The 18,574-nt window shown below is 37.0% G+C and overlaps 1 protein-coding gene across 1 annotated transcript in view; it reads right to left on the minus strand.

The window, feature by feature from the left end:
- Positions 1 to 6,455: 6,455 nt before the first annotated feature.
- slc38a10 (solute carrier family 38 member 10) overlaps positions 6,456 to 18,574 on the minus strand; it is a 125,326-nt gene continuing 113,207 nt past the window's right edge. The window contains exons 12-16 of the mRNA XM_041217004.1: positions 17,605 to 17,760; positions 15,945 to 16,409; positions 14,168 to 14,305; positions 12,919 to 13,086; positions 6,456 to 10,768 (exon numbers count right to left, since the gene is read on the minus strand). Of these exons, the coding sequence (XP_041072938.1) occupies positions 9,540 to 10,768; positions 12,919 to 13,086; positions 14,168 to 14,305; positions 15,945 to 16,409; positions 17,605 to 17,760 (2,156 nt within the window). The 3' untranslated portion in view covers positions 6,456 to 9,539. The remainder of the gene's footprint in view (positions 10,769 to 12,918; positions 13,087 to 14,167; positions 14,306 to 15,944; positions 16,410 to 17,604; positions 17,761 to 18,574) is intronic.

Genomic DNA, 18,574 nt, shown 5'->3' on the forward strand with positions numbered 1-18,574 from the left:
CTGCTAAATGAAGTTTGGAATCCCCAAAATAAAGGGCAAGACAAATTCTGATAAAAGATACATCTAAGGACAAATTCTAAGCCTCTACTAAACAGCACACTGAAACATGGCAAATCAACTTAAATATCCTATCCAACTTCAGCTTTACCTATGTTAAATTTACCTTATTTCGTAGAGGTGCAAGTTGGAATTTTAACTCAGGATACCTACACCCATCATTTGCAAGGCTGTACCTTAGGTGGACTTACACCCAGGTTCAGTGGATTTCAGGACAAAACTTAAAGGTGCTGCAAAACCAGCGTATCTCCACTGAGTCCAAAATATCAAATCCCACCAATTAAATTGGGCTTATGCCCCACCAAACCAGGGCAACAAGTTTACATTGTGATTTTTAAAGAGTAAAAATCCCAAGGAGCCACACAGAGGCAGATCAGAAGTTGAACCAATCGGGGAAGAATTAGTAGGGGTGGCCAAAGGCAAGATTGAAGAGGAGGCTTTTGAAATTGGGAAGAGATGTAGCAAGGCAGAGAGATCAGGGAGATTAGAAGTAGAGTAATACTTGGATAAGACAAGGATCAAGGGAACCAGTTGCACCAATACAGAAAAATCAGCAGACTGTGGAGGGATGGTTGTAAAACTTGGACTTGAGAGCATCTAGGATGGGTTTTACAAGAAGTGGAATGGAAATCTTGAAAGATAGGGGAGCAGCACCCAAGGAGAGTGAGTTTTTCACAATATTAGCAAATATTGGAATCCAGGACATTAATGGCGAGGTCAGAATTGAATTGAGATTGAGAAGCATGATCTCTTTTCTCCTGTACAATATTTTTTTTTGTGGGAAGTGGAGCTGAAACATGGCATTTTGAACACAGCAGTTAGCGAAACTGTGGTGAAAACTTCTGTTTAAAAAAACACACACCAAGACCTTGTGTTTTTTTCAGTATCCTGCTTAAGTTCATTGAATTTTTAGTACTGGTGCCATTGTGTCTGCTACTGGGCTAAATCTCACAGGGTGAGCGAATGCCCAGACCATCAACAGAATGCAAAGGATTGATAAGTCAAAAGAAAATATAGCATTGGTCTGGGTCGCCACTGTGAAGACAAAATGTAGACATTTGGGGGAAAAAAGTCTGATTATGGTAAAGAGAATTCTTTTTGCTGAACTTTTCAGAGATGGGTAATGGTGGTAGCAACTGAGCTCGTGATAAGATGCAACACCCACTTCTTTAACTTCTGTGCTGAATGCCTTAGTGGAAAATTTTCCTTGATGTTTGGACATTCTCATTCACTTATTTCTGCCGTTCTACATTTATTGCTGTTCGAAAACCTGATATTTTAAAGCTCAAATTGAGGACATTTAAAAAAAACACCTAGTGTTACCATACATTCAAAAACATGCCCATTAACAGTTAGGTATAACATAAGCTTTCTTTAAAGGTGTCCCATCTGAGCTTTAACAAATCAAAAGAGGCTTATTATCCTGTTGCTGTAGTTTGGAGTAAAACCCAGTTCCTAGGGGTAAAAGGAAAATGTACCAACTTGATGGTATCCACTTTACCCAGATCTATAACCAACATTGAATTTCAGTCTCTAAACCATATTCTCTTTCTGCAATAATAAATTTAACTTCAATTTTTGATTTGTACATTTTCTCAGATTGTAATTTTCACTTTGGGGATTAGCAACATCATATAGTTGTGAAAAATAAGTTGCACTAATTTTGGATGTACATTCAACAGTTGTTCCACTTCAAAAGCTTGACTGTTAAAAATCCTATGTAGACATGTTACCCTTACTATCATTTGAATGATTGATTTATTAGCTCATTATTTCAAAGAAATGAGGCTTCATTCTGTTCCTGCATACGAACATATGAATTAGGAGCAGAAGTAGGCCACTCAATGCCTTGATCCTGGTCTGCCATTCAATAAGATCATGGCTGATCTGACTGTAACCTGAACCCCTCACATTCCTGCTTACCCCTGATAACCTTTCACCCCCTTGTTAATCAAGAATCTATCTAGCTCTGCTTTAAAAATATTCAAAGACACTGCTTCCACTGCATTTGAAGAAGAGTTCAAAAGACTCTCAACCTTCAGAGAAAAAAATTCTCCTCATTTCTGTCTTAAATGAGCAGCCCCTTATTTTTAAACAGTGACCCCTAGTTCTAGATTCTCCCACAAGAGGAAACATCCTCTCCACATCCACCCTGTCAAGATCCCTCAGGATCTTAAAGGTTTTAATTAAGTCACCTCTTACTCTTCTAAATTCCAGTCGATACTAACCTGACCAGCCTTTCCTCATAAGACAACCACCCATTCCTGGTGTTAGTCTAATACACCTTCTCTGAAATGTATCTAATGCCTTTACATCTTTCTTTAAATAAGGAGACCAGTACTGTACACAATACTCCAGATGTGGTCTCACCAATGCTCTGTAGAACTGAAGCATAACCTCCTTACTTTTGTAATCAATTCCCCTCACAATAAATGATAACATTCTAATAGCTTTCCTAATTACCTGCTGTACCTGCTTACTAACCTTTTGTGATTCATGCACTAGGATACCCAGATCCCTCTGACTCTCAGAGCTCCTCAATCTCTCATCATTTAGATAACAAGCTTCTTTTTTTATTGTTCCTGCCAAAATGAACAATTTCACATTTGCCCACATTATACTCCACGTGTCTTTGCAGTTGATAATTGCAGCTCATGATTATAAATACTTAAATATACTACTGCTCCCAAAATGAAGTTGTTGGAATTAGACATAAGGATATACAAACAGTTGTTTGGTAGTACAGAACTTGACTATTGCTAAAAAGAGAGGCATGTTACTTAAGCTTTTTGTCTTGCACTCATCAGGACAAATGCAAGAATGCCAAGTTTCAAACAATAAAACAATAGTAAAAGTTGTTGCGATAGTTTGAAATTTGGCATTCTTGCTTTTGTCCTGATGAGTGCAAGGCAAAAAGCTTCGGCAACGTGTCTTTCTTTCCAGCAATATATAAGGATATGTTCTGTTCAGTAAACACTGTATAACCTGCAAGCTACAAAATCTTAAGTGACTTATATTTCACCACTGCTATCATATCATATCATCTAGCAGCATTCCTCATGGAGATTTCACTGTTAATCAAGTTCAGACCTTCATACATCTAAGTCCCAAAGGTGGCATCATAATAGGGTTTTCCTATTAAGAATGCTCAGTCCTGTGTCACATTTTTCAGTCACAAGCACTTGGTTGCAACTCGGCAATTTCCTATTAATAATCTTCTTTTGAGCCTGCCGCACTTCCATTGTCTGGCCCCTTGTTAGCCCTGCAAAAATCCTGCTTCATCTCCGCTTAGTAGAGGTGTTGGTGCAGGTCGGCTTTGATATAATTCATTTATAATTGTCCCCAAGAATACTAAGACACGCTTTTTGAAATGCCACTGTTAACCTCAGTCCAGCTAGAAAGTCTGCTGCCTCTTTTAGCGGAATAATATACATTGAGCGGAATTCATGGTGGTGGTGGCATGTCCACAAAATGCGGCGAGCCATTCATAAGCCCATTGACTTGGGCCGGACTATAAAATTCTGCCCTATATCTTCCTTGTTATAAAAGTGCATCCTTTGAGTTAATATCATTTTCTGTCCTCCGCATCATTCAGATATTTTTGGTAGCCTCATGATCATGAAATATCCGCTAGTACGATATAAACTTTCTGCAGCTGCTAGTTTCAAAGACTAAATGCTGAAGAGTTTTCAAATATAGGTTGCGAAAACAGTGGATAGGTCCTCTTTAATGAGCCTCTCGCAACACTGCCAATGCAGATAAATTCTTTATGCTTTTGGCTTAAACTATCTCATACCATGCATATTTCATTCACAGATTGTTGAAGCTCATAAGATTACAGTACACATTTGAAAAGTCTGTGTTGCAAATTTAAAAGAAATATTCACTCATTCACTTATCTCTGAAGGTCACTGAATCAGAAAGTTGTACTCTCAATTCTGAATAATGGTTCAACTCCTAACTCCAGGAACTCGGTATATAATCTAGGCTGGCACTTCACTCAGGTACTGTATTACTGGAGCTGCTGTTTATTTTTGTATGAGACGTTAAATCCAATGTCTCACCTGCCTATAGGTGATGGAATCAAAGGATTCCATGCTGCAATTCAAAGATGAGCAAGGAGCTCTCCCGTGGCCTAGCCATTATTCCTCAATTACCACTACTAAACAAAAAAAAATCAGATTAACTGCTCACCCATCCCAGTTGCTATGTTCAATTGACTGCCAGTCTGCTCAGAAAATTGGCTACACTTTAAAAACCATACATTGTTATCGAAATTAGACATTCTGATCCCATGATGAGGCGATTGCTCGCCCTTTTTCTTTCAGATTGTTAGTCTTCATTATTGTTACAAAGATTGGTGAGAGATATTACATGAGTTGCCTGTATTTTTAACTGCAGCACAACTATCACTGTCTGCATCAGGGTGATGCTGTAATGTGAACACACACATATGGCTAAGATCTTGAGCTTTTGTCAAATTGTAGAGCATTTTTGGCATGGGGGTCAGAGACTTTCAGGCCTATGTCAATGTCTTCCAAGCTGCTAGCAAAATTGAGTTTGAAAAAGAATAACTTCTGAATCTGGCACAGGTCAGAGAGTGACTGTACATTTGCTCTTGACCCCTTGTGAAATTACACAGGATATTGAATAATTTTATTATCCATATATAATGCTTTCTACAAAATGAGCCCAGATCTTCTGTGCACAACGAATTCCTTGGCTGACAGAGATAGGAAACAGGATATGACTGGGCTCTGCCACACCCTGCCTTTAAAATTGAAAACCTTTTCCACCAACAGAGCACAAACACTGAGGCCTAACAAACACCCCTTGCAATCAGCATTTCTTTGTGTCAAACGATGGAAAACATATTAAATGACATATTTCTGTTCTTTGAATATCATTGCAACATGCCCATCCATAGTGGTGAACGTATTACATGTTTCATGACTCTTGGCTGGAAATCTGAATAGCAGGAAATTAGAGACACAAAATTTGGACTCATTTTATATATATTTATATCTGCATAATAAAAGAAAGTCAATACTCTGAAGTTACATGGCATCAAGACCAAATGCAGTTCCCAGGTGTGGCAAGATTAGAGGTCAGAAGACAATTAGGCATTCACAAGCAGGAATAATATTCAACTTGTGTTCTGCTTTTAACTTTTGATTTCATACCTTTATATTTAAATGGTAAAATTTGTCAATTGGAGCTGAATTATTTACAACATAAGGATTGCTCTGCAGTACTATACTACAGGTAAAAGGGTGGCAAGTTTATATTGGTTGCTTCCATTCTCAATGTGGATGTAAGTTATAATAGCAATAAATTGACAAGAAAATTATGAGTCAAGATTTTTGCAGATGGAATTATGTGCTTATATAGGATTTTTAAAGATTGTACAGGAATTAGGTGTCAGCCTTGGCTGTGACAGCACTCTTGCCTGAGTGCGAAAGCTGTGGAGTTGTGACTCCACAGATATGACCACATAAACAGGCACTCCAGTGCAGTACTGAGGGAATGCTATACTGTCCAAAGTGCTGATTTATGAAAGACACATTAAACATCTTCCCTCAGTGTTGTGGAATTTTTTAACGTAACATTTCTTGCATTACAGCTGTGATTACTTGACGAGGAAGTGCTTTGGAATGCCCAGAACTTGCGAAAGGCTTTGTACAAATACAAGTTCCATCTTATTAAAGATATTAAAAATACATATTGCATGAATATCCTGGAGGTGTCAGTTTCTTCCTGTCACAGTTGTGGTTACCACTTTGTTGATTTGTGCAAATTAGTACAGTAGTAAATAAGTGACAAGGCAGGGTATGTACAAATCAAAATTAGCTTGAAACAGCTAATGAGAAATGACCAACGATTTATGAAAATAGACAATCTCGAGATCAGTTTAGAACCAACCAAGAATGAACAAATCAATTACTTTTCTTTCAAAATGCTTTTTGAAATCATCTGTCCCACCCCCCCTCACCATCCCCAAAATAAAAACCCAGCAATTGAAATTTTTAATGTGTAGAATAAAGTTTTGCTTTTATTTCACTCTTGGGTGTGGACAGGAAACACGATTTTCAAATCATTAAAATTTTCAGTGATGTTTAATTAAGGAATAGCTAGGTCTATGTGGATGAAAATGCATAGCATAGGATTTATATAAGTAACTCCTAAGTAACAACTGCAAGTTTGTTAACATCAACACCATGAATAAGATATGATTATTTCATGTTTGGCTATTTATGTTATTCTTACACTACAAATTAATTAAATGAAAATTGCTCAGTGAACCACAGTTCATCCGGTGATGAGATAGTAATATTTTTTTGCTACTACCCAATAGCAACATTCCATGAAATATGAAGAAGAAAAATCCATACCAGATGTTTTTATTAATTGCACTTTATTGTTAAACCAACCGTTTATAATAGGACGACAGAATACAGAGTGCATCTGCAAGATATGTTCCATTTCATTTTCCATCTGTAGCTAATACTCATTTGGAATGTTATTTTAGATTGAGCTCATCAGTAATGTTTCCCCAGCTTAAACTGCCAATGGCTTAGCCCACCTTCACCATCATCTAGTTTCATTTTGTAGGTTCTTGGACTTAACTACATTCACCCCTTATTTCAAACCTGATGGATGACTCGTTGAAGGAAAATTTAACTTAGGATGAATCAGCTTGACTGAGGAATACAGCTTCAGATACCGCGATTTCACACAAGACCTAACTGCAAGCATTCGGAGAAAATTTTTAATATATAGTACAGCAAATTATAAGCAATTCTAAAAAAAGCATGGTTGGATGAAAATGTAAGCATCTTTTAAGAGGATTGGGAAAAACACACTATCTAAACTTTACCAAATTCAGGTGAGGCAACAAACTGGAAGTTTGACTAAGTTCTGACCTTTAACTTTTGACCTCATCAATGTGTTCATTATTCTTTAACCCAATACAGCATTTTGAAGGCAATAAAACATTTTAACAGCAAAAAGCATAGAAAAAGTGATAAATAATCAGACATTTCAATCACTGATACCAGGAACCATTTGGGAATTAGATTTCAGTACTTATTGAAACCTGCAGTTAGAAGTATAGTTTACACTCCCCATATGATGGGCTCACAAAACTTGGCTGGACCTCGAGAGAAGGCATCAAGTGGAACTCAGGCACTTATTTACAGGACACAAGGGACTCCAAAGGCTAAGGCAACAAATACAGCTCATCTCCCATCAGGTAGCTTTAGCAGCATTAGCCAGGGTCTAGGTGCAGACTCATCCTCTTTGTTGAGATGGTGCAGAATATAATTTCATGTAAAAGAAAACTGTCTGATGATAATAACAGATGCCCTACAGTTTTGTAACATTGCTGCAAGATAAATACCGAAAAACACATGCATCAACTTAAAGTACATTTAAAATGAGACACAGAGATAACAACAATAATTGGTACATGGACAATTTTAACCTTTGATCCCTTAGAGCACCGGTAGTGACCAGATACCAGCTATGATAACATTTAAATATGAATAGGACGTAAATATTTTTCAAGAAAAATTCAGCTAATGGTTATGTTTTTGATTTGGTGATGTGCTAGAAAGTTGAGTCATTGGAAAATGTCAATGGCCTAAAAATGTTTGCACAAATAGTGACTATGTTTAGGCCACATTAATTTGGATATTTACAATAACCTGGTCCTCTGACCTGATCAATTTTCATAAATAAAATTGACATTCTAACAAAGACGGTTCTGCAACTGAAAACCTACTACCTATTCTTAGCCCTACAGAGAACGCATCATACTATATGCTTTAATACTATTATTTACAAGTGTGCAGAGTTTATATAAACTGGTTACTTTCAACATTAGATGTTTGTAGTTTGTTTTTTAATATATTAATAAATTACATCTATGGGAAGCCTCTAAATGGGAATAACTTGATGGCACCAGCAGCATGGGATTATTTGAACAGTGATGTACTCCAGCAGACCTATGATTATGTTTTAAGATACATTCTATTATATATTTTTATATAAATTTACTTCCCTGCCTTTGCCTAAAAAAAATGGTATCTGCTCGCCTGTCCTTAATGCATTTCTGCAGGGTGGGTGTGGACACTTGATGTTTTATCACTGATCCTGAAACTGCTACATATTTCCATTGAACAGCTGTGGAATCTCATGATCAGTCAGATTTGAGAACCCAAGTTTTCAAATTACAATTAAAAATGGCAGCCAAACTGGGAGGTCAATTCATAAGGGCAACTTTAAAAAAAAGTTAATTCTTTATAAAAAAAATACATAAAAATGTATTGTACAAATGAACACGAGGGAAAAAACATTGCGTAGAGGACCTTATTCTAGATTATTTAAAAGTACACTGATCTTAACTAGTCTCCATTTTGTGGACTTACAGATGACTTATACAGTCTTGTTTATGAGTACGCTGTACAAAAATATTACGGAAAGGGCCACAATTAAATATTGCACCTTTAACCCCTCCTAAGATGGAATATGTGCAAAAAATTACATTGTCGAATAATTTAGTCAGGGTTCACAGTATCAAAATTACTATAGGTGCAACTCCAGTAAAATTCAATGTGCTTAATTAGAATTAATGTTGAAAGTTAAGAGAACAGACCATATTTTAAAGCATAAAATATGAAAGGTGCTGAGTTGGTTTGTTTTAGCTGGAAAAGTTGAAATCTTTGAAATCAAATTTTGAAAAAAATCAGCCATTATAACATGTAGGTCTAGGAGTTTCTCGTACACACATGTAAACAAATTAGGCATTAACTGCATAAATCTTTACATTAAAATACACAATCAACTGCCCTAATGAACAACCATTTAGAAATCCATACAACAAAAAGCCTACTGTTTACAATGAAACAGCTTGTTGCCCTGAGAGGAAAAAGAAGACACTAGTAATGGCATTTCCAATGTTTGAAACAGACTTTCATACAATCAACGGTACATCTAACTGTCAGAGTTCCAATAGCAAAGTCATTTTCATTCATTCTTGGTTGCTTCTGGTTGCAGATGCACAGAATGACAGGAACTGAAGTTTCCTGTAATTCACAGTCACTTCCTTTAGAATTTCCTGGATGTGCAATGCCTTATGGTAATCAGCTTTTCAGTACAAGTAGTATACTGAGCTACGCAGGTAGAGTTATTGGTTAATCTCCTTGTAGAATATTCATTATTTCAGCAGGTAACTAAATTCTGATAACTATTTGCTTTTCTCTGAATTCTTCTGGCCTGTTATTTCAGAATTCTTCTTGAAGTCCCATTGAATTCATCTGCTTTAAGTGGGCTTTGTTCACACAATGCAATGCAGACATGACACTGTATAAGATGCATATAGGACACCAAGGTAGCTTGATACCATCCAGGAGACATGTTATTCAAACTTCAAAATAGGCTTCCTCTAGAAATGTGATGGGTTGGAAAACAGATTAGTTGAATCACGTATCTTTTTCTGTATCTGTCACTTGCTTTATCTTTCGGCTCTGAACTATCTGGAATGATGCTCCTGCTACCTGTTTCAGTTGGCTCTCCAGTGCACTTCGGAGATTATCAGTTTTAAAGTTTGGCACTGGATCAAGGCTGATGATCAATTTACCACTGTCATCTTGATAGCTTTCTTCCATACTTGACCTTAAGTCTCTCTTCCTTCTACGAAGGTCACCACCTCCATCAAGTTTCAAATCTTTGTATGGCTCACCATCCTTCTGGCTTGGATTCTTTTCCTTGTGTTTTGGTGGTGCATTTGGGTCCACATGCTGAAGGTCAATGTTTTCATCTAAAACCTTCTCTTTTCTCTGACTTTTCATTGCATCTTCCTCAATTTTCTTTTCATCAAGCTCTTGTGCTCTGTCAATAAAATTTCTTCCTTGAACTTTACCTGCATTCACAGGCCAGTGGATCTTTTCCTTCCCATCTTCAATATGTCCACCTGGCTGGTTAGGCTTTTCCTGAAATGCACCTCTATCCCTGACTTTCACTTTCCCATTCTTCTCGTCACTCCCATGTTCTTCTACTTGCTCAGCTTTTAAAGGTTTGGTGTCAACTTTGGAATCAATCTTATGAACTTCGTCTTTTGATTTTGCTTTAATACCGAGATCTTCAGAAATCTTTGGGACTTTGGCCCCATTATTTGGGACATTTGGATTTCTATTTCCAGCTTCGGGTCCTTCCCTTTCAACTTTGACCTCATTCTCCAAGGGAACATTTGGATTTTTAACTCCATGCTCTTGGGAAGCTTTTGCTCCTTCATCACGTTGGACAACTTTTGGGACTTTAGCATCAGGTTGTGGCACCACCCTTTCAACTTCCTTGCCCTTTGAGAAAAGGTTTGAAGTCCCAATTTTTTGGATGACTTCTTTAAATTTATCTCTAGACTGAGGGGCAACTTTGAGAGCTTCGACATTAGCTCCAATTTCACCATCCTGTTTGGAGTCATGATTTTGATCCTGGTTTTCTGGGACATTGCCCTGAGCTTGTTGCAAAGTATCTTTAGGTTCAACACCATCCTTATCATGGTCAGCTGCTGGTAGATCCTGACCAAGTTTAGCAGCGTCACCCTGGGAATCAGCATTAGGCTTCTCTGCCTTCTGCCCATTCAGAGGGTCAACATTTTTTACTTGATCTTCATTTTCTTTACCTGCCTGTTCTTTCGCGGGGTTTTCACCATCTATAAAGTAAGAAAAAAAGGGTAATGCAAGTGTTTTACAGAAACACACAAAGGCCAAGGCATGAGAAAAAGGTCAAAGCAGCTCAATATGATTCCACCTTTATTCTTAGAAATGTCTATTTCATTCATAGCTCCACTTTTAACCAGGAATCTGGCAAGCTATACGTTGGCACACTCAATAGATTCAATACTTATGGCACTTGATGGCAGCTTATTCTACAAGTTTACAATAATAGTTGACTTAATTTTAGTTCAGTTTCTTAAACTCCAAATCTTCTCCCTTGTTTCTTTCAAACATCCTAACAGCCACTTCGTTTATGCTCTTCAATACAAATTTAAAGCTCATATGGTCCCTCAAGGGACTCTGCTAAAGGAGAAAAAATATCTCCAGAAGTCTCTTGGTACAGCTCCACAACTTAAGTACCATTGTCTTGTGGCCTTCCTGTGCATATTTTTTTTAAAGACACAGAATTAGATGCAACTATTTTAAGACTGTACATGTACATATAAATAACATCTATTAATACTGCTAAACACTCATCTGCTCAGGGATTAAAGCTGTAGAACTATTTAAATTGGGGGAGGCGTGTTGGAAATTTCAGGTGTGGCTTAAAACAGCAAGGAATGGCTAGAGATTTCAGGAGGTGGCTGGGGAAGCAGCAGATAATTAATTAATCTTTGAGAGCCTCAGTTGATTGGTATAGATGGCTCATGTAAGATTTTGTGGTATTTTTAAAAAAACCTTTCAAACATATTCAAAGTTACTCATTATCCCTTAGACTATTGTCCTCCACTAACCACTTACACCTTAGAAAATTTATTGCACACTTTGCTTTCCCTAAAACTGAGTTCAAACCTAATGTCTTCATTTTTTAGTAATAAAGCATTGCTTCAGCAAATTCCATTGGTTCAATAACATCTACCCTAGCAAAAAAGTCTGAGGTTTTTAAACTATTTCTTTAGATAATTGTTCTTTTATATGTATATCCATTACCTAACTATTGCTTAAGATTATGTCACTAATAGTCATTTGGTAGCATAGAACTTAAGTGTTGCTGAAAAAAGACATTTTGTTGAAGCTTTTCATCTTGCACTCATCAGGACAATCAAAGGTTTGACATTGGTATTCTTGTGATTGTCCTGATGAGTGCAAAACAAAAAGCTTCAGCAAAATGTCTTTCTTCAGCAAATATGTCAAAAAGTAAAAATGCTTCATAATCACCAGAGCAGATACTACTTCAAGAGAAGGATTCCAAACTGGTGTACATTTGAGGAGCCCACATAATGGCTAAGCTGGAGCATATTGCAAGGTTGTGAGGTAATCAAAAAGGTTAAAATGGTGAAAGGTGCAAAACAGTGTTTCAAATATATCTTGTTCCAATAGAACTTGAGGTAACATGGGTATGATACTTAGATGCTTACGAATAGTCATAATGTTACAAAGTGTTAATACTTCCCTCCATGACTATCTTGATGTGGTGGTGATGACAAATGATGGGAATGAGGAATACAAGAGCTGTGATAAAGGATTGATACTATATCACATCATGCACAGGACTGGCCAATAATGAAGAAATATTATTGCTAGCGTAATCACTATATATTTTAAGATGCCACTTAAATTAATGAAGTTCTTAGTTCAATGTACTTACTGCAGTTTATCAAATATTGATGATTACCTTTCTTTTCTCTTTTTACAGAAAAATGTCACTGAATTCACATGGGAAATATACAACTGAGAGCTAATAATATACTGCAAATTTGAACAGCTCTTTTATGCCTATTTTATAAAGCTCACACACTAATGATGGATTATTTAAAGGAAAATATATTGTAGTATAATATATTTTAGTACCTAGCTATATATCAAAAAAGGTAAAAATTCAGGGTATAATGTAAAGTTTACTTTTGATTTCTAATGCTAAGGAATCTGCCACTTCTTTTATAGCATTAAGCAACTTTGATGACAAGTTGATGTGACATCAATAAAAAGTTGAGTAGTTGGTCTCAATCTTTTCCCTCATATCAAATAAATCAGTAAAAGTGATCCAGATTAAGGAATGTCCTGATGAATCTCTCCATTTAGGTAGCGGTTCTCAGTATAATAAAGCATTACTTAGTTTGATTCTGTTCTTCATAATGACTCTTACCCTGCTGTCCTTTGTCCTCATCATCAGCCCTTTGCTGGTGGATCTCCTTATGTTGTTCCTGAATGACGGCTAACAGTTTCTCTTGTTGGTCTAAAAGTCGCTTCTGCTGTTCTTGCTGTTCTTTAATCACGTTTAATAGAACTATATGATCCATATGTTTTTCATCATCTGCATTAGAGAAAGGGTAAACACAAAATCAGCATTTTTTCTGCTAAGCAAAATGATAGCTGAGTTTTTGCTCTACACTTTTAAACCTACACAATTGTTCATTTTAATTTATAACTTAGAATTTATAATTTTTACAAACAAAGGAACAGGAATAGGCCATTCAGCCCCTCATGCCTGTTCTGCCTTGCAGTTTGGTCATGGCTGATTTGTACCTAAGCTGCATTTGCTCTGTATCTCTTTAGTTGGGTGAGAAGGGGAAGGGGGAGAAGCGGGGCATATAAGCATGTTAATGTAAAGACTTAAATTTAATTCAAGGCTTATTAATACAATCAACATTTCACAGTAGAGTACGTGTTTGCCACTCAGTTAATTCTGGTGAGATGATCTAATACATTGTGCAAAGATGTGGTAGGAAATGGGGTCATGTTTGTGATTCCCCACAGCAAGTAAACTATAGATATTGTTTTACAGGAAGGAAGGACACACCATCTGCCTGCAAATTGCCTGTCCATCTCTTAAAAAAGGTGCATGTCATTGGTGAGGGGTACTAAAGCAGAAAGATAAAGATAAATGACTCAAAACGGATGAAGTAATTCAATATATGCAAATCCTGTGAGTACAACTGTGGAGCTGTGGAGTTTTCAGTTTCATTTCTTATTCTGCTCTGTTGAGCTACGATTCATAAAGGAGAAAGCCACATGCTGAATTGATTAGCACTGTGCATTCTGTTCATTGTGCAAGTAAAACTGTTACAGACCAGAATTTTTCAAAAGTCACTTCATTTTGTTTTGTAACTATGAACTAAAGCAATTTATGATGTCATGAGAGCACAGTTTTAACAAAAGAGCAGTGATGTTCCATTGATAAATATGCTCAAAAAATGAAATTGGTAAAGAGGGAGTGGGAGAGACAAGAGTGGGAGAGACAAGAGTGGGAGAGACAAGAGTGGGAGAGACAAGAGTGGGAGAGACAAGAGTGGGAGAGAATATACAGGACAATGGAGACGAATACACCATAACAAGAAAATATTTCAATAACTTAAAAACACGTACAGCTCAACATATTTTCTGTCACAACTCACCCTCTCCTCCTTCAGCTGGTTTTCCATCTTGTTTTTCTTCTGAAATTGCATTTTCACTGTCCCTCTCATCACGGACATGTGGTTGTGGCACTTCAGCTGCACCAACATTTTCCAGGGCTGGCAAATCCCTCTTGTTACCTTAATGGGGCAGGGTGAAAAAAATAATAACCTTTATGTGTGGCTAATTTATCTACAAATGTTAATAGAAATCTTGGCTGGTACAGTACAAGAGCACAAATTTGCCTAAAATAATAAAGCTTTTTTTCAGTCAATTGCAGAAACAATTTTCTAACACTAGAGGGCTTCAATGTCCTTCATAAATTCAAATGCAGTGAATATAAAACTGGTATGTAAGATTTAATGACATATTTTAGCCAGTAGTCTGTAGTTCTATTTTTTCCGTCAATGGGTAGCTCTTCTCTATAAATATTAGAGACTCTCCTGTGGTGGGGAAAGTGCTGACACTGATCACCTCCTCTGGCATCCAGTCGAAGTAGAAATGTTTCCCTTCCTGTGAGGCATTGAAATGACACTTGTTTTCAGAACTTGACTTTGTTGAAATGTAATTCCCAACTTTAAAAAAAAATTTAGAATGAGATTGTATAAAATCTTTCAGTGGAATATGATGGAATGAAAATGATGGAGAAGTTTCTGTGAAATTTGTCTGGTGAATTACTAAAGAAAACTACCAATTAGAAAGAACAATCCAGTTAACCAATGAGTATCAAAACTGACAGACATATAACGGGCATAAAACAAATGACAGACTCAACATATGTGACTAATGCAAGAAATATTATAAAGATGACATAAAATCTCCTTGCACCACAAAATGGTGGAGAACAGTATTAATAGACATTGCTGTTTTACCCTTTTAAAAGATTATCACAGTATCTGGGCTGATTCATCTGAATTAAATATTTCTCCCCCCACCTCCACAACTTCAGTTTCTGCTCAGCCACAGGGAGATTAATCGGGCCTTATTAAAGGATGCCATTTTGCTGATGTTAGCTGCATAGCAGAAATTTAAGTCAGCAAATTAAGGTAGAAAACTATTTTTGCTATCAGGTCAACTGATACTAAATACTTTTGGCCAAAGAAAATGTCAGCTATCATTGAGAGGAAATGCCCAATTTTTGCAGGAAATAATTAGATGAATGGATTAATGTGATTATCACAGCCCAAATAGAAACATTGAAAGCCAACATTCAGGCTGCTGCAATTTCTTTTAAATATATTAGTTGTTTTCCCATGCCTTTGCATGGAGGGGAGTTAAAAGTGAGTGCAGCTTTCAGTTTAAGGAGAGTTATATATCAGGGACTTCACTGCACCATGGTGGGGAGGGAAAAGGAGTAGGAGTAAGAGTAGTAGTGATCATTGTCAAGTTCCCTACTGTCAACACCAAGGAGGTTGTCACCATTGACCAGAAGCACAACTAGAATAGCCATAACGACATTGTGGTAAAGCAGCAGAGCAGAGGTTGCGTGCTCTTGAGTGGCTCACCCTCTTGACTTCTCCAAGCCTATTCACCACCTCAAAGGCTCAGGTTAGAGTGTGATGGAATGCTCACCACACATCTGACTGGGCGCAGTCGTAACACAAGAAGTTTGGTAGTACTCAAGCGAAAGAAGTTCACTTGATTGACGTCCCTGCCACAGGACTCAATATCCATCCTCCACCCCACCATTATTGCAATGCGGCTATAGGATGTACAATTTGCAGGATCCACTGCAGCACCCATCAGGGTTTTAGACAGAGCTCATTAGGTGCCGCTTACCATTTTCCAACTCTTTGTTCTTCATGTTTTCTACATTCCCTTCTGGGTTATGAATCACTGCACCTTCTCCTCCAGGAACTTTGCCATGGTTATCATTTAACTTTTGCTGATGCAGTTCTACACCTGGTTGAGGTATTGCACCTTGAATGTTCATCTCCGGTGCCATCTTGCCTGGCTGGTCCCTTTGTTTTGAATCAACCGCTGGTGCGTCATTGATGTGGTTGACCATTTCTTTTCCCTGCTCTTTTAATCCTGGATTAACCATCTTTTCCTCTTCCAATTCTTTCATCTTTTCATTAAAATTGATTTTCCCCTCTTGTCTTTCATCATTTGGCTGCTTAGCTTTCATTGCCGGGAGCTCCTTTTCATTTGATTCGTCACCATCCTTTCCTTCATCGACAATGACTTCATCATGTGGGATGGGTGGTTCATGTCGATGAGCCTCTCCCACTGGATGAGCAACCCCTGCAAAGAAACATGATGAACAGAAAAGACTAGATGCAAATTCTATAGTATTCTTAAGCAAACTATAGTAGCAGCTGGAAATCTGGGTTTTTTTTTAAAAAACAGCTGTCACTTAATTATAACTTTAAAAAATATATTTATCTTTTATTTGGAAGTTATTCACCATTCCACAATTCTTCTCACCGTACCATTTCCAAATGACAGACAATGCAGATAAATTATGACTTATAATAGTTGTATACAATCATGACTTCCAAAAATATTTATACTATGTTTGTGTGTTCCTGTTTCCGATCAGCCAAAATGAAGCTGTAATGTGTCAATCACTTGGTCAATACAGGCTCATTGGACTCGAAAGCAAGGTGATTAATAGATTTTATTCCAATAATATTCATAAATCTCGAACTCGATAGTCGCTACTTGGACATCGACCCAACAAGCTGGATACTCCCATGAGGTTGCTCAGGGGATCAAAAACCAGCCAGCCAGCATGAAGGACTTAAATAACCAGCTGATAATGTTTTGAAAAAATATACTAGGCTATTCAATCAGTTTACTTACTTTCTTTCTTGGATGGACACTCCTTGCTCTTCACTCACAAATTGGGGCTTCCATGTGTGCTTGGTTGCACATTGGTGAATATCTGCTGTTTTGCTTGTTTTAATACACCTAATGACATCTATCTGTTTTTCTCATTACACTAACGTCAATTCATTATCGCATTAAAAATATTTAAATAACTTTTTAAAAAACACCTCATTTCTGATTCATCAGTGGTAATAAACATCAACAGGAATTTTGATTTATTCAAGGCATTTTCTTTCATTGGGTTATGAGCCTTTTCTCAAGTAATGCCTAATTTTTAAAATTGAGGAGGAATGTCTCTCTCTCTCTCTCTCCCAAACTCTGAATAAGCGTCATGCTAAAGCTTGGTACTTTCCTACGTGAGAGGGGAAAATGGAGAAGAAATGATCCCTGGGCCACTTTTGTAAATATTCAAGATCAGCTTGAAGAACACTGATAAAGGAGCAAGGACAGGACAAACAGAGGCCGCCTTGTTCTTCAGTACAGAAATAGAGCAAATGCAAATTTGTATTGATACCAGGAGCAAAACAACCAAGCTATCAGTCTATAAATAGCAAAATCTTCAATTTCAATTCAAAGTGAATTATCATACAGCCACAACTTGCAGTACCTTGGTTGGGACGATCCAGCTGTACTTCCGCGCCTTTGTCATTACTTTCTTCAGGTGGCTCTATTGGGACCTTTATCTGAGGTTGCTCTACAGCACCCTTCTCTAACTTCAGACGATCTCGATCATCACCAGCTTCTTTAAGTACACTGTTCTGAACTAACAGCACATAACATTCATGTTACTGGGACATTATTGTATTTACAACAACTCTACAGGCAACTTAAATAGTTATTAATACAGAACTGACTAGTGCAAAATCTTTATGTAGCAAGGAGTTATTTTTAGCTGGTGTTTTGAACACATCTGGGGAAATGCTTAGATATTTGGCATTGTTTTTACATTCATTTTTCTATCTTTCTGCATCAGCATAATTCTATTCAATTCCACAAAGTATAACTTGTTCAGATTGGCTTCTGTAAGTGACTCCAGAGAACTTTTGACTTTTCAAATTCCATGCTTAGATTACTAGAAAATATGGTTGACTATTTTTGCAAACCCAAATCAATGTTCACTTTAAAAGGCGTGCATGCCTTGTGCTGATCTTTACAAAGTGACTAGTTCAGCGGTTGTAAAGTTCTATTTGGGCTCCACCTGCTTTCAGTTAGCTTGTCTGAGCTGAGTTAGCAGTCTTTATTGAGCTGAACTCAGATAGGTCTAGACATAGCAGTGTTAAAACATCAAGACACTAGGTCTGAGGCTGCTCAAATTAATACATTCTATACAACAAAGCCATGATCACCAGTATAAAAGCTGAAAGGCACATTTGACTGTAAAATGAAACTGTGTTCTTAAAAACTGCAATATAATAATTACTGAATAGATGATTAGCTAGAAAATGTTAATTAGTCTCTTTAAAGTTATTTCTTATAAAAAAGATACTTCCTAAAATGATCAATAGGTGGCAATGTACACCACTGCAAGCATGGGGTCTCAGCAAATACTATCTGAAATACAACATCTAAATTTCTAT

Source organism: Carcharodon carcharias, chromosome 22, assembly GCF_017639515.1.
Source record: "Carcharodon carcharias isolate sCarCar2 chromosome 22, sCarCar2.pri, whole genome shotgun sequence".
NCBI classification, from domain to species: Eukaryota; Metazoa; Chordata; class Chondrichthyes; order Lamniformes; family Lamnidae; genus Carcharodon; species Carcharodon carcharias.